General features: G+C 42.2%; 1 protein-coding gene across 1 annotated transcript in view; it reads right to left on the minus strand.

Annotated features, from left to right (window-relative positions):
• CARPA (Carbonic anhydrase-related protein A) overlaps positions 1-22,453 on the minus strand; it is a 556,097-nt gene extending 533,644 nt beyond the window's left edge. The window contains exon 1 of the mRNA XM_080271217.1: positions 22,137-22,453. Within this exon, the coding sequence (XP_080127343.1) occupies positions 22,137-22,185 (49 nt within the window). The 5' untranslated portion in view covers positions 22,186-22,453. The remainder of the gene's footprint in view (positions 1-22,136) is intronic.
• Positions 22,454-24,099: the final 1,646 nt, after the last annotated feature.

Genomic DNA, 24,099 nt, shown 5'->3' on the forward strand with positions numbered 1-24,099 from the left:
GGAGGAGTTATTATATGAGCAGGAGGGAAACTGCAATGCGATAGTCTGAGGTGGTGGGAGGGAGGAGAGGAGAGAGAAGGGAAGGGGAGAGATGGAAAAGAAAGATATGGTGGTGGTGGAGGAGGGAAAAGACGGGAAAGGAGGGTGTGGAGGGAGAATATGAGATGGGGGAGGAGGAAGGGGTAAACTGCAGAGCTATGTGGGAAGTTAGAAATTGGGGAGGGGGGGGGGAGAAAGGAAAAGAAGAATGGAGGGGGTTATAAAGATGGGTTGGGGAGGCGAGAGACTTGTGCAGTGGAGAGAGAGAGGGGAAGGGGAACTACAGTATGGAAGGGGAGCAGGACTGAATGTGTGGACTGGAAAGGGGATATAATTGCGGAAGGGGGAAAGGCAGAGCAGAGGTTGGTAAGGAGAGAGGAAGAGAGGAAAGGTGTGGGGTGGGGAGAAAGACAGGTAAGAAAGACGTAAAGAGAGGAGAAAAGGTTTTGGAAAAAGCGTGTGGGAGGAATAAAGCAGATAAGGGGAGGAATGGCGTGTGAAGGTTGGGGAGGTGAGGAGAGGCGTGTAGCGAAAATAATGGGGAGAAAGTGGGGAAGGACTGCAGGTTAGGGAGCAGCGAGTGAGAGAAGGAATATTAGTTGAAGGGGACAGAAGAGGGGGAGGAAGGTCTGGGGAAAGGTGTGTAGGAGGGAAAAAGCAGTGAGAAAGGGGGAAGAACCGTGGTGGAGGGAAGGGTGAGGAGGTGGAGAGAGAAGGGTGGAGGGGTGAGGGTAGGAATGAAGGGAAAGGAAGACTTGGATATAATGGAGAGTTAGATCGGTAAACTGCAGTATGGAGCACTGGGGAGAAATGTGCTGGGGAGAAAGGAGTGAGAGTGAGAGGTGCAGGAGGAGGACAATGGGGTGAGAGAGTGAGAGAACTGGGGAGATGGCGGCTAGATGAGGAAATGGAACCGGCTGGGGAGAGAGTGGATGGAATGTGTAAGAGATGAGAGAGGGGGGACAAGAAAACAGAGATAATTATATGGAAAGGGGAAGAGACTGGGAAGGGATGAGGCATGTAAGAGAAAGAAAACAGGAGAGGAGGACGGAAGGAGAGGGGAGTAAAATGGAAGGAAAGATAGACTGGAGGGAGAAAAGAAGGGGGAGATGCTGGGAGGAGAAGGAAATAAAGGAGAGAGGAAGGACGAAGGAAGGAAAAAGAATGAAACTGGGTTGAAGATGACACTAGCATACATTCTCTCTCTCTCTCTCTCTCTCTCTCTCTCCACCTCCCCCCACTCCTCCACCTCCCCCATCTCTCCTACCCCCTGCCCTCCCAACCGCACTCTCCCCAACACATACAGTATACCCCTCCACCCTCCATTCACCATTCTACTCTCGAAATCCCACGCACACATTAACATATATTCAATACTTCCTATCCCCCACTCTCCCCATTCCCCCCCTACTCTCCCCACCTACCACCACCCATTCTCCCCTGCCTCACGCTCCACTTACCCTCACTCTCCCACCCCTCTCACCCACTCCCCTACCCATTTCTCACCTACCCCAACCATTCTCTCTCACCTACCCCACCTACACACAAACAAATATATATTCAATACCCTTTCCCCCCACACTCTCCCCTTCCTCCCCTCACCTCTCCACCCTTTCTCTCCACATGAGCTAATCCCCTCCCATCTACCCCACATCCTCTCCCCCACCGCCCACCTACTCCCACTCACTCTCTCACCCACCCCAAACCGACCATATGCATTAAAATACTCAGCATCCCCTATACTCCCCACCCACTTCTCCCCTCTTCCCACTCTCCTCACACATTCCACCTGCCCCCCACACCCTCCCCACCTCCCACCTAACCCTTTCCCTCTCCCACAATCCCCATTCCAAAACCGCACATACAAAATAACATATTCAACATTCCCTCCTCTCCCCATCCTTTTCTCTCCCATCCCACCCCCTCAACCCATTTCCCCCCTCCTACCAGCCCCTTTTCCTCTCTCTTGCCTCCCTTCTCACCCCCTTCCCACATCGCACCTTCCCCCCCCCCCCACACTGCCCCCAACAATGCCCCCGGGCCCACGTACAACATGGGTGTCCAGGGAGGGCCCGTCATGCACAATATTTCCACCTGCAGGAATAAGCAACGAGGAATACCAGGGGAGAATATTCTTAGCGTGGCAAATATTTTAAGGCAAAGGGTTATATATATATATATATTTTTTTTAATGCACTTTTCTTCTTCTTGACTCTCTCTCTCTCTCTCTCTCTCCCTCTCTCTATCCCCTTCCTTTCCATCTCATTATATCTTATTTGGGAATATTTTACGGAGAAAGGATATACTGTGTGGATTTTTTTTTTTTTTGCGTTTTTCTGTTACTTCATGACTCTCTCTCTCTCTCTCTCTCTCTCTCTCTCTCTCTCTCTCTCTCTCTCTCTCTCTCTCTCACCATTTCCCCTCTCCAACAAACTTTTTAACCCTCAAACTCCGCACTTTATTTCCCACTCCTGTTCCCCTCCCATACTTACTCCCACTCTTCCCCTCCTTGCCCTTAGCTTCTATGTCTCTATTCCTCTATATCTTTCTATTCTACCTCTTTTTTTTCCCCTTTCCCCCTTCCATTTCTCTCTCTCCACGTCTCTTCCTATCCCTCTGTCAGCACTTCACGTCTTCCACAAACTTTTCCTTTCCTTCTGTTTACTCTCTCTCTCTCTCTCTCTCTCTCTCTCTCTCTCTCTCTCAATTTTACGAGTCAAACAGCAAGAATTGCAAACATAAAATGGCCCAACAATTCCTTTACTGGCACACTCACCCATTCTTTTATATTTTACTCTCTCTCTCTCTCTCTCTCTCTCTCTCTCTCACTTTTTCCTCCCTCTCATGGCTATTTTTCCTCCACCATCGTACGTTTTTCCAGATAAGGGCTAGGCACATTTTTCCCGGCCCTTCGTTATGGTATCTCAAGGTACTTAATCTTATGGGGTGGGGGGTTGGGGGCTGGAGTGGGGTTGGGGAGATGGGAGATGGGGTGGGGTTGGATGGGGTTGGGGAGACGAGGTTGGGGTTGGGTGAGGTAGGAGAAAGCTGGAGGAGATAGCTGGACTTGGAGGAGAAGTAGATGAGGAGATATGATGGGGAAGAAGTGTGTGTGTGTGTGTGTGTGTGTGTGTGTGTGTGTGTGTGTGTGTGTGTGTGTGTGTGTGTGTGTGTGTGTGTGTGTGTGTGTGTGTGTGTGTGTGTGTGTGTGTGTGTGTGTGTGTGTGTGTTCTCAAAAACATTACGTGTACTCATTGGCTGACCCTCAACCCTTTTAACAAGTCTGGTTAAAAGCGAATAAACACCCCCCCCCACACACACACACACTTCGCAACCGCGGGTGTAAGTAAAAAGATGTCATCGTAGTGAAATGATTAGATTCACTCCCCCCTCCCGCTGATACCTCTCTCTCTCTCTCTCTCTCTCTCTCTCTCTCTCTCTCTCTCTCTCTCTCTCTCTCTCCCTCTCACTCACTCTAGTCCACTTTCCACCCTCTTAACTTCTTTCCTTTTTCCCTCTCACTCCTCCTTGTTATTCATCCTCCATATCTCTCGCTCTCAGATGTCTCACCCTTACCACTCACTTCCTCCTCCTCCTCCTCCTCCTCCCCCTCCTCCTCCAGCTCTTCCCCCTCCTCTCTCTTTCCTTCCTTCAATACAATATTTTACATTTTCTTCATGCTATCTCCAGACGCTTTTCCTTGGCTTCGATAAGACTTTTTACACTAAATAGCCGTAACCTATATTAACCCCTTCACTACTGCACGTCAGACTTAAGATGAATAAAATAGTCTGGAGAGAATAATAAGATATATACATGATAGGCGTTCATGTAAAAGTTCGATTACCTTCACTACGATAAGTTCTCGTTAAGCTGAATGAAGTTTGGTGAAATTCAGAACCAGAAGCCTTAAGACAGCCAGGATAATCAGTCTCGTGGTTGCCAAAAGGAAACTATTTAGTGGTAGCCAATATATTAACAGAGAATATATAAACAGATCTATATTAACACAAAAATAGACACCTAATTCACTCTCCCACTCAAAACCCCTTTCACCCTAATCCCCACTCCCACTCCTGCGCTGCCCACTCACCGGCTCTAGCTGCTCCAAACTCTATACTCTGCCAGCCTCCTCCCAAGTTAGTCTGCCCCAAAGAAATTAATACAAGGGTGCCAAAACTGCTCCTTCCAACAACTCTATCAACTTGGAGTCTTTACACGGAGTTGATCAGGTGGAAACTCTTGGAAACTCACGCAGGGAAAAAGAGAGAGGGGAAAGAGACTTAGAGAGAGAGAGAGAGAGAGAGAGAGAGAAATAAGGTGGAGAAAGGAGGAAATAGAGAACACAAACACGAGATATAAAGATAGATAGAACGACAGATAAACAGACTGACAGACAGATACAGACATACACAGACGGTCAGACAGATAGATAGCCAGAAAAAGAGAGGGGGGGGGGATGGGAGTGAAATGAAGAGGCAGGAAAGGGAGGGAATGGCAGAGAACGTAAACACAATGGCACACAGACTGACTGATAAACAAAGATACAGGTATTGATAGACAGACAGACAGACACAGTGAGATAGAGAACGAGAGCGAGACACGAGAACGAGGAGGAAAGAAAACGAGAGTCAGAGAGAGTTAAGAACCGGAGGGGAAACTTGTGTATACGGCTTGGGTTCTTTACATTCATCGGGTCCTGCGAATGAAACTTTGGACTGAATGCAGGGAGAGAGAGAGAGAGAGAGAGAGTTAAGTTTCTTTTTTTTAACCATTCTTCTTTCGTATCTCTGTTCGTCTTGTGTTTATTCTATACGGGTGATTGCTTGGCTAAACTAAACTTCTGGGGCGAGCTAACTTGTACGATGGCGTGCAAGTCTGGTAGTCATTTATTTTTTTCAGGGGGATGGAGTTTGTTTTCCGTGCTTGTTCAGTGTGCTTGTTTCTGGTGTTTTATTGGCGTTTTGTTCTCTTTATTCAAGTCTTTTAAATATGAGGGACGGTACTAGATTTTCCCTCCATTATTTAGTATGTCTGGTCTTCGTGTTGTTCAGTATTTCTGTTTTTGGTATGTGTCTTTGTTCTTTGGGCTTAATACAACAGCTTTCGCGGAGTTGGAGCGGTGTGTGTGTGTGTGTGTGTGTGTGTGTGTGTGTGTGTGTGTGTGTGTGTGTGTGTGTGTGTGTGTGTGTGTGTGTGTGTGTGTGTGTGTGTGTGTGTGTGTGTGTTTAGTTCTTGTGTGTGTTTAGTTCTTGTGCTTCGTGTTTTATGTAGTGCTATTCTTTCGTGGTGTTTTCGTGCTGTTTGACATTTCTATTCCCCCGGACCATTTAATAATTTAACGCTTTTACTGAGCAGAGCCGATTTCTAGGAATGTTTTTGTGCTCCGTGTTTTATTTCATCCTTTTTTTGAGGGATGAAGGTGTGTTATCATGCATTTCCGTATCCAAAAAAACACCTTATACTTAAAACATCTGGTGATAAGAGAGCGTGTTAGCTGAATAAAATCGTCTGAATTTAATGAGGGAAAAAATACTCAGTCGAATTATAACCCATGTGAGAATTGCAATCCACCTATCCATTCGTCTGTTTGTCTGTTTTGTTGTCTGTCACTCTCTCTGTTTGGCTGTCTGTCTGTCTGTCACTATATTTAAGGACAGATATAAACATGAACAGGGCGTTACGTGCATAAATGAAAAAAAAAAAGGTAGACAGAAATAGACATACATACAGGTAAAGATATGAATGAACACAGACAAATATACTGGGAATGGCAGGCAAAGAGAGAGAGAGAGAGAGAGAGAGAGAGAGAGAGAGAGAGAAATACACTGACAATATAATACATATAAATACTAACCAGAATTACAACATGCAGAATCCCTACAATATTCCTCTCTCCCTCTATCATTATTATAGAGGTAGCCAATAAAAAGTCTGACCTAGTTTTATATACGGTACATATCCATCAGCAACAGGGTGGATGTAGACGGATGGATGGACAGATAGACAGACTGACAAACACGGACAGATAGATAAATAGATACAGACAGATGGATGCACAGACGGACAGACAGAGAGATACACAGGGAGATAGATAGGCAGATAGATTGGCAGAGAGGCAAGTACAAAAACATTCTGACAGGCATAGGAATAGAAATGAATAGCCAATAAAGACTGCGAGAGAGACTGACAAAGACAGAAGTTTAGAAAGTTGGGTAAGTAGACAGACTGGAAGACATACAGACTGATAGATAGAGAGAGAGATAGACAGACCAACTATGAGACAACAGAGAAGGAGAGATACACATTAAAATAAAGAGGAAAAATAAAAAATGATAATCCTAGCCACACACCTCAACTCTCCCTAAATAATACAGCTATTTTTAAAGTCTTATCAAGTTTTACGTACATTTCTGTAACTTCTGAGATTAGTCTAAAATAGTTCCCCTTGCTCCACCAGCCCAACATGTTAGGCTCAGTTAGAGAGAGAGAGAGAGAGAGAGAGAGAGAGAGAGGGAGGGAGAATGAGCACCGATGCATAAATACTGACAGACGACTGGTCTATCTATATTTATAAGTCAATGAATACATATTAGGTAGACAGATACAGAGATAATGACAGACAGACAGACGGACTGATAGATATAGCAGCAGCCAGACAGATAGACAGACACAGAGACAAACAAGCGGTACAGATAGACAGATAGAAAAAGAGACAGCCAGATATAGACAGACATACATATGGATTTAAAGTAAGATCGGTATAAATCCCCACAATATTCCTCACGTCTCAAATAATATCCTCGTTTTAAAGTTCCATCAAACTTTACATCAATTTCCAACACTGTAACTTTTCCCGGTAGTCTAATTCCTCTTGCATAACACCACCACCACCACAAGTTAGGCTCAAATGACAGATAGAAAGGTAGATAGGGTTCAGACGGGCAAACAGATAGAAAGACAGACACAAATATATTGATATGGTCTTATTAATGGTCTCAAGTTTTCCTTTAACATCTCCACCGGCAAGAGAGTAACTTTTAGGAAGCTAAGTTAGTTTCCCCTTGCATACACCAGTATCATCACTCACACGTAAATTAGACTCAAGAGATAAACAGATAGAAAATAGAGACAGGAAAACTGAAAGATATACAGAAAAATATGGGGATAAAGAGACTGATTATATATACAGAAAAAAAAACTAGAAATACAAAGAGATGTATTAACAAAATCTCGAAATACGCAGAAAAAAAAAAAAAACTCTCCCTAAATAAGAATGTCATTTTAAAGTCTTGCACAACTCTAAGAAAACGTTTTCAGAGTAACTTTTAAGATCAGACTAAGTAAGTAGAGAAACAAAATCTCTAGATACACTGGAAAAACTTGACGAAAATCTCCCTGAATAAGAATGTCATTTTAAAGTCTTGCACAACTTTAAACATACGTCTTCACAGGCAAAGGGAGTAACTTTTAGGATTAGGCTAAGTTAGTTTCCCTTGCACACACACACACACACCACTACCATCACCCACACACACAAGTTAGGCCCAATCCTTTCCTTGGCAAACTTGTGGCGGCCAACTTTAGGGCGTCTTAAATAAATCTTCTGATAATGCTGTTACGATGATTTTTTTTTTAATCATTTATTTATTTGTTCTTTTTGGGTGACTGAGGATGGGATGGGCCGTCGACTTTAAGACTTCAGTGTTTTATTATAATTTTCTTGATTTTCTTTCAGTTATTTATTTACTTATTTATTCTTTTAGAGTAACTGAAGATGTGATGGACTTTCCATTTTTAGACTTGTGTTTTACTTTCATTTTCTTCGTGTCGTTTTTATGTGTTTGCTAATCTGTTTCTTCTACTTCGTTGTTATTATTATCATCGTCGTCGTCTCTTAATTCCCTCTCACATTCACGCTTACTCCTCTCTTCTGCCCTATTCTCTTCTTCGTCTTCCTCCCCCTCACGTTCATCTTCGTGGTACATGTATAATTGACAATGAAACTAGGCTGGCATTTTATTTATCGATCATATTCTCCTTCTTCTTCTTCAGCGGTGCTCTCTCTCTCTCTCTCTCTCTCTCTCTCTCTCTCTCTCTCTCTCTCTCTCTCTCTCTCTCTCGCATTACGTGCCTCATTTCCCCTGCAGCTGTTCTCATTTCTCTCCGCTTTATCGGTCATTTCCTCTTTCTCCTTAAATTCTATCTAATACCTTTCTCCATTTTCGCTTTATTATTTCTCTCTCTCTCTCTCTCTCTCTCTCTCTCTCTCTCTCTCTCTCTCTCTCTCTCTCTCATACTTGTCAGAGTAAGTTTGATCATCATCATCATCATCGTCTCAAACATGCTCATTTCCTCCAAGTCATTACATATATCATGATCATTATCATCATCATCATCACTATCATTACATACAATCCCTAACAATCAGCTTAATCCCACCCAAGGCCAACTGGTAGATAGACAGACAGACAGAATGAGAGACAGACAGGAGAGAGGCCGAGCAACACCCACCTGAACAAACTTTAACAATTATGTGAGAGAGACAAATGACAGACAAATAGCTATTGAAACAGTCAGGAACCTATTCACTAAACTTTAAGATCTGTGTCAGACTAGGAAATACATAGACAGATAGTTCGAGATGGATGGACAGACGGATGGATGGATGAATGGCGATCGACAAACTTTATAATGAAAGAAACTGACAGACTGATAAAACAAATACTTGTCTTGCAGTAAATATCTAGACTGGATAAACTGCTTCTTGCCGGGACCCTGGGGATCTTGGTTAAAAAAGGGCCTAAAGAGACCACTTTATGAGTTTGACCGACGATATGTTCATAAATAATCAAGTTATATTCCTAAATAATCAAGAACAACACGAGGAAAGAAAAATCTGGGCGCGCATAACATAAAGAGCACACACACACACACACACACACACACACACACACACACACACACAGAATACCAAAAACTTACATATCACAAACCATTAATGCTTGAAAATGTCAGGTACGGTAAACAGGTGTCCATTATTTGAAATGTAAAGTGCCATTTCAAACTGTCAAACCGTCTATTACGTCGCCAAATGTATATAACAACGAATATGAAGGCACAAATACGTTTACACAGCTAGGAAGGAAGAACTCAAAATAAAACACACACACACACACACACACACACACACACACACAATGCAAGGAATTCACGGATATATGTGTAAGAAGAAAAATGACCCACTTCTGTAAACACAAAGAAATACCCACATCTCTCTCTCTCTCTCTCTCTCTCTCTCTCTCTCTCTCACACACACACACACACACACACACACACACACACACACACACACTCCCTCCCTTCATCCCAAACACACTCAAAGTTCCACAACCACCACCACCATCATCCCCCTCAGTCCCTAGATCTAAATACCGCACAGGCCCCTGATGCATCCCATTATATACCCAGCCTTGCCATTGATCTGCATGCTTCCCCCTTCGCCTCTGGGCCTTGGCATTGAGGGACTTCGGGTGTAACTTCTCACTAACAAGGATGATTGAGTTTTCTGGCCAGGCGAAAGTTGGGGGGGAAATCTTTCGCTTTTTGAGGGACACAGTGAGAAGAAGGGGATACTGTCGACTTTGCCTGGTGTCCTTTCAGAGATGTGTGTGTGTGTGTGTGTGTGTGTGTGTGTGTGTGTGTGTGTGTGTGTGTGTGTGTGTGTGTGTGTGTGTGTGTGTGTGTGTGTGTGTGTGTGTGTGTGTGTGTGTGTGTGTGTGTGTGTGTGTGTGTGTGTGTGTGTGTGTGTGTGTGTGTGTGTGTGTGTGTGTGTGTGTGCGTCTTTAAAGGCTGCATACTGTATTCATTTTCAGTGAGAAGGGGTTTATTTCTTTAATTTAAAAAACAGAGACAACCTTAACATTTTTTAATCTGTTTCCATGGATGTTTATTTTAATCTGAATTTATTTTCGGCACGGAAGAATTAACGTTTTGCCCCAGCAGACTTGCAGATTAATCTTCTGCGTTCACACATGATATATACCGCTGTTCTCTCTCTCTCTCTCTCTCTCTCGTTTATTTTCCTTGCCTTTTCTTCCCTTTATGTTCTAAATAATTATCTGATCATTCCATGCTACTCTTCCCCCCCCCCTCTGTCTGTCTGTCTGTCTGTCTCTCTCTCTCTCTCTCTCTCTCTCTCTCTCTCTCTCTCTCTCTCTCTCTCTCTCTCATAATATAAAGTTTATGGGTTCTACTTTAAAAAAAAGTATCCTTTCTGCTACAAAAGCTTGAAGAAACTACAACATCAACTTTCATTTAGTATTGAACGACATTTTTCATATAGTTTTGGGGGAATACTATGCCATTATCATTTCGAAAATATTATGAAGGAGAATATTTTGCCTGTATAATTTCGATTTTTTTTTTAAGGAGAACATTACGCCTACATAATCTGAAATATACCTTGAAGAATATTTTTACAATTACGAAAGTACTTTGAAGAGGAGTATTATGCCTATATATATCCTATTCGAATGTTTCTGTATACTGAAGCAGAATATTTGCCTATTTACAGTATGTTTTAATTAGCTTTCCTACCTGTCATACTTAGCATCCTCTTTCACTATGATTAATTTTTCTGTTTCCTTTTAGCTATTACAGAACATTCTTATTTTGCCTGGTGCCTTCACGTGGTGGCACTAATACAATTGGGTGGTGGCGCTACCTGATAATACAAACATCTCTCAACTCCCTCCCCATCCCTAAAGATGAGGATGGTGGACAGTCGAAGGGTAACTTTAGCCTGCAGTCCACCTGGTTCACGTTTCAGATGAACCAGGAACTACATCAAGAAGAAAAACAACAAATACTACTACCACTACCAATACCATCACTATTACTACTACTACTACTACTACTACTACTTACTACTGTCGAAATAAGATCATGTGTTTTAAGGTATCGTCTCCCCAGTCCCATCGCTGTGCAAGGTCTTCCCTACGTCGTATAAAATCGTCTGTCGGTATCAAGAATCGGTCAAAAATCCCGTCGTCGTTGCGGAGGAGTAAGATTAATCCCAGTTCGATTTTAGAAGGGAAAATTTAGGATACACTTCGGGAAAACAAAAATCTTCTGGTACTAAAAACTTCATTATCGTAGTGGAGAAGAAAAATTTATTCCAGGTCGATTTTTAAAGACAATATTTTGGACACGCTTCGGGAATTAAAGGTAAAGGAAAACGTCAAAGTACTATTCTTTTTCACTGATTTTGTTTGACTATTTGCAATATTCCTTCTCATACGCAGTGTGACCCGTAGAGAGCGCTCCACCAGACACTCGCCTGACGGTATATGTCGTGGGGATGGCTCAGTCTGCAGGTGTGGGCATGGGTGCGGCAGGAGTCGGAAATGAATAGATGATGCAGGTTAAACACTGATAACGTTAACTAAGCCGTCCCCACAAAACACGAGAAACAGCCAGGAAGAGAGGAAGAGGAGGGTTATATATGTACCGTACCACTTTATATTACAGCTTAGAGGGCATCGCACCTGGAAAACGGCCGGGGTGACAATTTTTTTCCATGTATAAGATAAAGTAACAATAAAAAAAACATTGGATATCATTACGCATACCAAGCCGGGGGAAATTGCGTAAGACAGACGGGTACGGTAAAAGAAGCGAGCGTGACTGACAAAAGGAACGTACCAAATGAAGTCAGGCTTGTTAGGAAGGCGAAAGAAAGATGGAACTGTGGAAGAATTAGATGGTGAGGAAGTGAATTTTGGGGATGAGGAAGGAGGGGTCGTAAAGAAAAACCATGGCGACTTAAGGAAAAGATGGCTGTGTCGTCGTTGGTGTTCTGAGAGAGAGAGAGAGAGAGAGAGAGAGAGAGAGAGAGAGAGAGAGGAAACTTAAATGAAGATAAAAAATAACTGAGGAGAGAAGCTGTTCCAATATACTTAAGCAAATTTCTACTCATAAATAATCTGCGTACGATAGAAAATGTAGCGTAAGACCTTGGCGTATTACGGAAACACGGCAGCGTATTCCCTGAGGCGTATTCAAGAGAGAAAGAGAGGGAGGGAGGGCTGCGATATTTATAATTCTAAGCCTGAGAAATATGCGTAAGATGAGGCTAGCACACACACACACACACACACACACACACACACACACACACACACGAGGGACATTATTTCCTCGGCATCTTCAACCGAGAAAGAATAACCTGACGTACGATGTTCAAAAATAAATTGTGAACGTGGAATTTCGCTGAAAGAGAGAGAGAGAGAGAGAGAGAGAGAGAGAGAGAGAGAGAGAGAGAGAATCATATACCGTATAAGATGGAACTAAGAGGAAATAAAGGAAAATGCTTATAATGCCTATTAACTGCACGTGTGTTATTACGGCAATAGTCAATGTTACAATCAGGTCCCAGATTTTACAACAAACTTCGTCCTAAACTCTGACCGGCTCGAGAAAAAACAGCATTTGGGGGGCGTATCCAGCCGGGAAGGGGCAGAAGAAGGGGGGGATGTTACACTAAAGTTACGGCAATATTTGTACATGAATAATTTGCGTAAAGAATAAAAAATGGTAAAGAAAGAAAGGGAAAAAATGTGAAGAATTACTGACTAGAAGGCAATGTTTTTCTGAGCGCCTTTTGCCGAGAGAGTGTGAGGGAGGTTGAATCTCTCTCTCTCTCTCTCTCCCAAACACACACACACACACACACACACACAAAGCTGATGCGTATTAAGGAAAATCAGGCAGCGTTTTCTTGGGCGTGGGGAGGTAGGGTTAATAAGAGACGGTATACTTAGGCAAAAATTTTATCGTGGAAAATTTGCATACGAAAAAAAAAATATATACTACAAATGAAGTACTGATGGTTGAGCTACGTTATTTTTGAGTAACTTGAGAAATATTTTGCGTAAGAAAAGGTAATGTTAAAATATTTGCGTTGTTTTATGAGTAACAGGGAATATTGTAACTGAACATATTCGTAAGGAAAGAATATAAGGCACAAAATAAAAAGGATCGCGGTGGATTATAGAGGAGAGAAGCGTTTTTCTTATGCATGTTCAACCCCTAAGCATGGGAGAGAGAGGGGTTGAGGAGGGGAAGGGGGAGACGAGGGGAAGGAGAAGAGAAGAGGGGAAAGGGAGAGAAGGAGGGAGAGAAAAAAAGGAAGAAGAGGGGAAGGGGAAGAGAAGGGGAGAAGGGGGGCAGAAGGGAGAAGGGGGGCAGAAGGGGGAAGAGAAAAGATGGAAAAGAGGGGAAGGGATGGTGAGGAGGGAGAAGAAGGGAATTAGGGGAGAGAAGATGCGAAGGTTAGGGGGGAGAGGAAGCTAGACAGGGGGGAGAGAGGAGACAAGGGGAATGGGGGGAGGGGGAAGGAAGGATCAGTGGGGTGAATCGGGGTAAGAGGGTAGGGGAAATGGGTGAGGGGGTGGAGGTGATGGGGGTTATTTTCAAGCCTCTGACCCCCACTAAGTCTTTCCCAAATTACTCTTCATTATACAAGTTACGAGAGACGCGCTAATAACTTGCCCAGCGCATTCATTTAATCCCTTAATCGCGCCAATAATAACTGCAAGGTAACTCACGAACGCCCGCCCTAATGAAAACGAAATCAGCTGTAGCCCGTTTCAACGCGAGGATAGGGGATGGGTAGGGATGTGTGTGTGTGTGTGTGTGTGTGTGTGTGTGTGTGTGTGTGTGTGTGTGTGTGTGTGTGTGTGTGTGAAAACGAAATCAACAGTGGCCTATTTCAACAATAAGGTAGGGTGTGTTTGAGTGTGTGTGTGTGTGTGTGTGTGTGTGTGTGTGTGTGTGTGTGTGTGTGTGTGTGTGTGTGTGTGTGTGTGTGTGTGTGTGTGTGTGTGTGTGTGTGTGTGTGTGTGAAAACGAAATCAACAGTGGCCTATTTCAACAATAAGGTAGGGTGTGTGTGTGTGTGTGTGTGTGTGTGTGTGTGTGTGTGTGTGTGTGTGTGTGTGTGTGTGTGTGTGTGTGTGTAAAAGAAAAAAGCAATCAGCCATAGCCTATATCAAAACAGGGATAAGGGAGAATGGCAAGGGGAGTGTGTATGTATGAAAGAATAAACATGGCTGATTGAGATGGATGGATGGATGGATGGACTGGCGGACGGGCGGGCGGACGGACGGACGGATGGACAGATGAACAGGGCAGATGGATGGATAAATGGGCAAGCGAGGAAGTGGGGAGAGAGTGAGTTTGCATGGGCTCGTTGAAATAAAATTAGTACTCTATTTCAACACAACAGTAGATTAGAGTACGGTCCAGTAGGGTAGGGTCCGGGGTAAGGGAGCGTGTGTATGTAGGCGAAAGTGTATGTTTGATGAATGAATGAGTATAGATTACATAAGAAGCGAGGAGGGACTGAGTGCTTGTAGATGATGACTATAGGTAAAATTAATTGGTCTATATCAACACATGGGTTGGGTAGGATAGGGCAGGGTAGGGTATCGTGGGGAACGGTTCGATAGGGAGCGTAAAGTGAGGTAAGGCTTGGACAGTAACGTGGAGGAAATTGGGGTAGAGGTATGGGTAGGCTTAGGTAGGGTAGGGAGAGTATAATGGGGAAAGGTAGGGTCGTATTGGGATGACAGAGGAGGACAGGGTGTGGTAGGGTCGGGTAGGGCAGGGCAGGGGAAAGGGGGAGATGAGTGTGTATGCGTAGATGAGTATATCTGGATGTATGAGCGGTGGGGTAAGGCTGGATGTTTATATGAATACATGAAAGTGGATGTAAATCTGATGAGAGGAGGGAAATGTGTAGGGACTTACTGTACAGATGAATAAATATGAATGAATGAGGGGATGAGAGGTGTGTTTACTGGTGAATGAAGAAGAGTAAGAAAGCGATATCAGGCGCAGGATATTTCAACGCAACGGTAGGGTAGAGCTGAGGAGGGCAGGGAAGTGAGATTCGCGAGATGTTAATTTTTTTATTCATTAAATACACTGAATCCCACCACTGGAATACTGCAATAAATAAATAAACAAGAAGTGCCAGTTACAACAAACCTCGCCTGACAGCAGTTATTTTATTGCTGTCCAATACTGAACCGGTGCTGCCATTTAGTGTCGGTAAACAATTAAAGTCTAAGGTAATGGTGCACATGAAATGGAACTTAACTAGTTTCGAGTTATAGCCCCCTGAATACCCGTGACCTTGAGTATGACCTTTCAAGGTCGCTCAGGGTCAAAGGTCTTGGTGCCAAATGAAAGCACATATGGGAGTGCATGTATGCTGATAATAGTAAATATCTCTATCTTCAACCGATTTCAACTTACAGTTCTCTGACAGTCCGTGACCTTGATATTGACCTTCTAAGGTCCCTCGATTACCTCCCAAATTTAATCCCTTCCTTTTGGGACCAGTGCCCACATATCCTGAAAGTTTCATGTAATTTCATGCAGCAGTTTTTTCCGTGGTAGCTAACAAACAAGGAAACAAAGAGACAAAGAAAACCAAAAACAATACCTCACTGAACTTCGTCCAGGGCGAGGTAATAAAAGTAAAACAAATCACATGTACCTCTGAAAACAAAGAGACAGCGGAAGAGAAAGGATGACGAAAGGCAAACCAGACAGGATCAAAGGTAAAAGCGAGACAGTTCACGATTCACCCTTGTGTGTGTGTGTGTGTGTGTGTGTGTGTGTGTGTGTGTGTGTGTGTGTGTGTGTGTGTGTGTGTGTGTGCGCGAGTTACATCGGATCTGGTCCATTTCAAGAGACGCGTAAGGTAGGGTCGGTGTAAGTATGAAAGCCTGAAGGTGTGTGAATAAGATAGGTGTGTGAGTGGGTGTTCGTGTGAATAAACTAAAACACGACGACTGTAAAAGGATGACAAGGTTGGGTAGAGCTGAGTAGGGAGGGAGTGCATGTATGAATGAAGGAATACGGTGAATGAAGGAGTGTATGACTGAATGAATAGGATGAAGGAGGGAGTGGGTGGAAGTTGAGTGCTTGTATGAATGAATGAAGGTGAAAGAGAAACTAACCCTGACCTTTTTCAACATAGGAATAGGATAGGATGGGAAAGGATAGGATAAGGTAACGGATCGTGGAAGACAACTGGGTAGGAAAATGTATGATTATGAGTGAATGAGAAAAGGTTGGTCAAATGTCCATCTATGTACCTGCTCATTACTCAGTCAATCTCTTTGGCTATCTACCAATCAGTCAATCAATCACTCTATCTGTCTATCTATCTACCAATCTGTTTTTTGTTTGTCTCTGATGCTAGGTTACTGTCCACCTATCTACCTACCTACCCACCCACCTACCTACCTACCTATCTACCTACCCACATACCTTATTATCTACCTGTTTATATTTACCTACCTACCTTACTACTTGTACGAGTATCTAGTTAGGTAGATTGCTAGGTATATCTATCCGTCTATCTATTCATCTATTTGTCTGTATCTGTCTCCCCTACCTGTTGTCAAACTCTCATTTTAGACAGGGTATAATCATCATCATCATCATCATCATCATCATCATCAACATCATCATCATCAACATCATCATCATCGTCCAATACTCGACACTGTTAAAAATGGAGAGAGAGAAAGAGAGAGAGAGAGAGAGAGAGAGAGAAAGGAATCTTCAACAAAACTCAAAACAAAGAGCTGAATATAATCGTCTGGAAATTACAATAAAAATGAATTACGTCATCGTTCTGAAAGGGTTAGTGGAGGCTCCATGACCCTTTCAGTACGAAAGATCTTTCTAAACTTGAATATAATCGTTTGGAGTTAGCATGTACACACACACACACACACACACACACACACACACACACACACACACACACACACACACACACACACCACCACAACCACCACCATCATCATCACCATCATCATCTAAAAAAATAAATACAAGTTTGCAATGTGGCCTCGTTCTCCTATGTACAGTTTCAAACAGCATTGTCATTCCAATTTTTCAGTCTGGCAATCATGAATCTCTTACACAGTGTTCTAAGAAGTTTGCCGGAGTCTGAAGCTCGCAATACTCGTTCAAAGGACACTGTTCACTATTTCCTTATTTATCGTAGCGGTTGTTATTGTAGTCCCATGTTCATCTGAATCTGAACCCAGTGGACTGCAGGCTGAAGCTGGCCGTCTCCTGCAGTCCACCATCCTCCTTATTGCAGGATAGGGAGGGAAGTGAGGGACGTTTTTATCACAGGACACATGGAGCTGCCCGGCTATACTGGTGCCACCACGGGAAGGCGTCTCTCTCCAGCACCGTAATTTATCGTAATTATTAATCGTAACGAGGTCAATCGATACTTATGTCCGCAGCGGCACTTTTAAATAATTGGCCCACTTCACCTTTGAGTCACCAGGAACAGGTCTGCCAATTTTCATCACTATCCTTCGGTAATGGTTTATATAAGCCGGTGGAAGGAGATACAGGCACACAGACAGCCAGGCACACAGACAGCCAGGCACACGGACAGGCAAGCACACAGACAGCCAGGCACACGGACAGGCAAGCACACAGACAGCCAGGCACACGGACAGGCAAGCACACGGACAGCCAGGCACACAGACAGCCAGGCACACGGACAGGCAAGCACACATACAGCCAGGCACACAGACAGACGGGCATACAGACAGACAGGGAGACAGAACCAGAGGAAGGGAAAAGCCAACTAGTCAGACAGACATATTGAAAAACACACACACATAAAAAGACCAACTGACACGCACACAAAAACTGAAGGATAAACAGACACAAATCCTCTCTCTCTCTCTCTCTCTCTCTCTCTCTCTCTCTCTTTGCTGGCATGAAAAGTGTTGCCTAGATATTAATGCATGTAACCTACTTTCCAACCTTCCCCTTTTAATATAAGACTTGTATTTCAATCAGCAAGGCCATTATATAAAGACTCAAATTCAGATCTCAAATTAAAAACAAAAAGAAAAAAAATAAGACTTTACAGGGACAGGTATATCTCTCCAGTTCAGCATAAATGGAGAGTAACTAAAGCCCCTAAATTAAGAATATGCTGAGAATATAATTTACACGATCGTCAATTTCAACGCAGTAAACGGTAACAGACAGCCCCATTTACGATCTTCAATTCGGTATATGGTTAGTCAATCCCATATAAACTTCTTTGAGGTGTAGGGGACAATCGTGGGACACCTTTAGTCCACACCTTTAGTCCAATATATTTAAGTGTGAATGACTAACCTACTTACAAAAAAACTCCCGTCACCTCTTGATCAAAATTATACACGGCCTTCTCATCTACTGGGGCATTTAAACACGCGAGCACAATGCTGAAATTTTAATCCCAAAATACGTGAATGAAAAGTCAAAATTCTACAATACGGTGAAGGTTAAAAATTCCTGTTTAATAATATTTCACTTTCTTTTTTACTCCCCAACTTTCTCATACATGAAGCCATTTTGAAGCGTCCAGTTTCAACAAAAATTACGAATACTGAAAAAGCCTTATGACGCATGGGTCTCCAAGTTACAAGATCCAAGTAAATACACACACACACACACACACACACACACACACACACACACACACACACACACACAGATCATCAGCACAAACAAGGAACAGTACTCTTCACTTTCAAGACAAAAGGAGAAACTATTCATAACATCACCAATTTCAGCAAAAAATAGGACAGGCTGATGATTGCCTACCCCCCTTTGCCAATTTCAATACCGCTATTTAATTATCGGGCGTAATTGAAAAAGTGAGGGTAGTTTAGCCTGCGTTTAAAATTGTGGGGGCGGGGAGAGAGAGAGGGGGCTGGGGAGGGAGGGAGGGAGGGAAAGGGAAGGGGGAAGGAGGAAGGGAGGGAGGGAGGGGAAGGGAGAGAGGAAGGGGGTAGGACAGAGGGAAAGAGGGAGGGGGCCGAGGAAGAGAGAGAGAGAGAGAGAGAGAGAGAGAGGGGGGGGGAGTCGGGGAGGGGAGCTTTTCCAATAAAGGCTCCCTGCATTATTAACTAGATTACACCTTTCTTTAGCATAGCATTTATAAAAGTCATGGGGTAAATAATATAAAAATCAATTAACGTTAATCGTTACGTGAATAACACCGATGTATAATAAAGAAAAATATATAACCAGCGCGAATAGTGAATGAGAAAAAACACAATACTAGTTAACCTTTTTGGAAAATTAATAAGAATATAGAAAGCATTAATATCTTTTTCATGGCTGAGAGAGAGAGAGAGAGAGAGAGAGAGAGAGAGAGAGAGAGAGAGAGAGAGAGAGAGAGAGAGAGAGAGAGAGAGAGAGAGAGAATGCAATAAAAACCAAGGACATTAAAAAAATCAGCAAAAAAAGGCCAGCAAAATATAATAAGAATGAAGAAAACAGGGAAAAGGCCATATGGAAATGATCAAATACATTTAAACAAAGGCCATAAGAAAAATAAACATAAAAACAACAAAATATTAGTGACGAAAAATTGAGTAAATAGGAAAGTTGATGATCCTCGGTGACAAGTGGAAATTTCTCTCTCTCTCTCTCTCTCTCTCTCTCTCTCTCTAAGATGGGTTCTGTGTAGCTCGAAACGTTAGAGAAAACAGAATCTAAGCTTTCTCCCTTGTCTCTTTCCAGCCCAAGATATCCATAATTCAGAATCAATAAAGGAAATTACCGGTGATGTGAAAAATCAAAATCAAAATAAAGTAGAAAAAATCCCTAATGATGCCCCGTGGCAGCCACTTTGTTCGTATAGAAGCTGAAGCATAATAAATAAATGCAATACCAGTGGGACAAAAAATAATTCTGGATAAACGTGATTAGAGAAATGTAAAGCAAATAAAACTAGAAAGTCCTCAGAAAGCGCATATCTCCGCCCATGCCTGATCGGGATCCGCCCCAAAATTTAATCAAGTCTTTCTTGGCTCAAGGTCCACTCTTCCACAAAATTTCATTGTAATTCATTGAGAACTTTTGGAGATATCGTGTGGACAAACAAACAAACATACATAAGCGAATATATAACCTCCTCCAACTTCGTTGACCGAGGTACCGTAACAAAACATAAGAATACCAGTGAGATGAAAATAAATCAATATAGAAACCAAAATACCTATTAAAAAAATAAAAAATAAAAATCGAAAACAAAATAGCTCTAAAAAAAAAAATCAAAATGCATAAAATCGCAGTGCCAGTGATGTAAAAAGAAATTCTGTATAAAAACACAAAATAAATCAAATGCCAGCAAAATACAAAATCAGAATACACCTTGCAATATACAAGGGACATGAAAAATTGCATCGGAATAAATCGGCTTATTACCCGGGCTTAGACATAATTAGCATCATCATCATCATCATCATCATCTCCTAATTTCAATTTCCAACTGTATCAACTGGGTAAGCAGGAAGCAGAAAAGGAAAACGAAATCACAAGTGAGAAGCAGCGTCACTCCATAATTAATAGAGGTAAAAAAATAAAATGAAAGATTAAAATATCCCTCTAATTATGCGTTAAAAATCTGTAATCTAGGTCGGGACTGTAAAATGTACATGGAGATTGCGCAACACCACTTCCCATGCGATTCATTCTGCATATCCTCATTATCCTCTTCTGCGATACTGACAAACTTAGTCGATTCAATAAAAATCACTTACATGTTAAAGCATTTTAAGCAAAATAAATCGCTGAGGAAAAAGTGCCACGAAGTCTCCTATGCAATCTAGAATGTAACCCTTAAATCGAAAAAAAAAAAAAGTTATCATGCAGAGTAATATCATTAATCCATCCATCCATCATTTAATTAATCCAGTATAAAAAAATGAATGACTAATATCAAATTTCTATAGATACATATAGGTAATCAGTGAATGAAATAATCCGCTGACTTCATCTAAACTTAGTCTTAAACCAGGCAGTCATAAACAATACTCATTCGTTTCATTCATTTTAACTTGTTCTAGACTTTCATCCTTATGGTGCTATGTCACGAAGCCCAGTGGCAGAGAAAGACAATATTATGACTCTACATCCTTTCTACAGCATTTCTTGGTGACTAGCATCATATTCCAGCTTTATTCGAATGCTATAATCCAGCATTCAAGGTGTAGGGATGGCAATTTCAGGCCAAGGTAAAGATAACTGAGTATAGCATCAAGAGCCCATTGAATATATACCTTAAGTTGTGTGAATCAACTGGAAACTAAATGAAAATAAACAGCGTTATCAAGAAGTTATGCAATGATCATATAAGAACAAAGAAATATTAATATCTTTTAAAAAAACGCGGCATTATATAAAGCGATTCCCTATGACTACAGAAAAATAGGACTGAAAATTTTTGAGACTCGGAATATAGTGACGTAAGATAAAACATGCAATAATATTAGAAAAATGTGTCTTCATTATGCCAATACTCCTCTAAATACATAAAGGGTGATTGAAAACATTGTAAACTGAGCAGAACTACACACACACACACACACACACACACACACACACACACACACACACACACACACACACACATTGGAACTCCTCTGAACACATAAAAGATTACTGGAAAAAATTACAAACTAAATTACAAGAGACATGTAAAGAAAATCACTCACTGAACATTACAGTATGAAAAAAAGGCCATTAACCTGATATCCTTTGAATACACAGACAATCAGTGAAAATGAACACTAAATAGGAATACTGAAAGTTACGAAAAACATCCAACAGATACGAATAAACACGAAAACGCCAATTATTAAACCATTACCCTTGTTAGTGCATAAAACGATGACTGAAAAATAAATGAAAACTAGATTGGAATACACCGATTTAGGCTGAAAATCGTTCAGTGAAAAACACGAAAAAGAATATTACTAAACCGATGCCCTACCGAATGCATAAAGGAGATTGACGAGGAAAATGCAGACAATTTGGATACAGTGAATTATGCAAGAAATCGCCCAACAGAAAACACAAAAAAGAATAATAATCAAACCGACTGACTATATAAAAGGGAGACTGAGAAAAACTGGAAACTAAATTGAAGAAAAAATTAACTCTACAGTACAGAACATTGAGGGCGGAAATCAACTCACCACGCAAGAAGAGACAGAGCTGCAGCAGACAGAGCGCAAGTCCCCTCATCTTGACAGGGGCCGAGACGGTAATCCCAGCTACTCAGACAGTCAGGGGAAAATCATGAAAACACCCTTTAGGACAATCAGCTCATACGCAATCATCACAATTCACTAGTAGGGGGCATTTTTTGAAAGGGGGTCTCAAGTTAGAAATCTGGGGAGGGATTTTGGATATGGCATTGTCTAGGGACTGATTAAAAATAGCTAAAGGTACACTGAATATAGCCCAAAAGGGGACCTAAATAGGGAAGAAAGTGGGGTCAAAGTGGGATTAAAGTTTCTAGGCAATCGCGGGCAGAAAGTTTTAGCGCCGGGATGACTGGGAGCGACTGTCCGTACGTCCTCCCTTTCCACCTTCCCAAGACACACTGACTCCCCGCATCTCTGACTCACTCTCTCCGCCCTCCCTCCTCAACCACACCACTTCGCTAGTTTTCACATTATTTCGGCACTTTTGTGGCGCTTGGGAGGGAAAGAGGCGACATGAGGGAGGGAAGGAGGGATGGGGGAGTGGAGGGAATCTTGCTTTATGGGAAGGGAAGGAGGGATTAGGGTGGGGTGAGGGAGGAAAGAGGGATTTGTATTTTTTTCCATATTTTCCGGAGAGATTATTTGACTGATATAGAGGGAGTTAAAGGGCCGATGATAACAAACGTGATTTAAAGGCCGGTGTTTACATAGATGTCACTGTGATACATTAAATTTAACTCCTCGCTCACTTAGCAGAGTGTGTGTGTGTGTGTGTGTGTGTGTGTGTGTGTGTGTTCAAATGTGACTTTGTGCATCAGTATGTAGGTATTCATGTACGTGTCCAGGTGTAACTGTCTATATGCATCATTCTGTATACGTGGAGATGCCTATGTGTGTGGGCATGTATGAGAGTGTTTTAGTGTCATATGTATATATATATATATATATATATATATATATATATATATATATAGACGTATATTAAGCCTGAATATACAAGTGTCTGTGAGTGTATATAATTAGGAGTTCATATAAATGGATGTGCATAAGTCTGCTAGAACAAATGTATATAAACAAAGGCTCACAACTGAATGCATGTGTATGATGAATGAAGGTAATGAAAGTAGGTTAATAAGTGCTTACCTGAGTGTGTAGGTGTGCAAGAGACACCTACAGGTATGTGTTGCAAGAATCTGAGCGCAGGTGAATTAATGGATTTTTGGAAGCGAAGTGCTTACTCAATGCCCAAGGTCAAAGAGAGAGAGAGAGAGAGAGAGAGAGAGAGAGAGAGAGAATGTGTAAATGTGTATGCGTGTACAGTAGACACTACCCATATGTGTGGATATATGTGTATATAATACTATGATCGTGTAAAGATGTATGTCCTGTATGTGCGCATGTGAGCGTATAAAGATGTGTATGTGCGTATATGATCGAGTACAGAGATGTATATGTGCGCATGTAAGCGAACTGGTATGTCTGTATGTGCGTATTTCATCTCGCATAGCTGTGTATGTGCATATACGATCGTACATACTGTAGATGTGTGTACGTGTCTGTGCAAACGCATACAGGTGAGCATGTGCGTATGTGAGCGTAAACAGTAATGTGTATGTGCGTGTGTCAGGGTAAGTATGTACAGTATGTCTATGTGCGTATGTCAGCGTAAACAGGTATGTGTATGTGAGTATGTCTGCGTAAAAGGGAATGTGTATGTGCGTATGGGGGTGTATACAGATGCGTGTATGTGAGCGTATATAAATGAGTGTATGTGTATGTGTGTAAGTAAGCGTACTGATGTGCGTCTGTACGTATAAACCTGGTCCTGGGTAGTAATTATTAACCATCTGACATGTCATTGATGGGTGATTTACCGACCCTGCCAGGAAACCACTGATCTGCTCTCTCTCTCTCTCTCTCTCTCTCTCTCTCTCTCTCATAGTACTACTCA

Source organism: Coenobita brevimanus, chromosome 45 (genome assembly GCF_032717465.1).
Source record: "Coenobita brevimanus isolate Jiangsu-jjx chromosome 45, ASM3271746v2, whole genome shotgun sequence".
Lineage (NCBI taxonomy): Eukaryota > Metazoa > Arthropoda > Malacostraca > Decapoda > Coenobitidae > Coenobita > Coenobita brevimanus.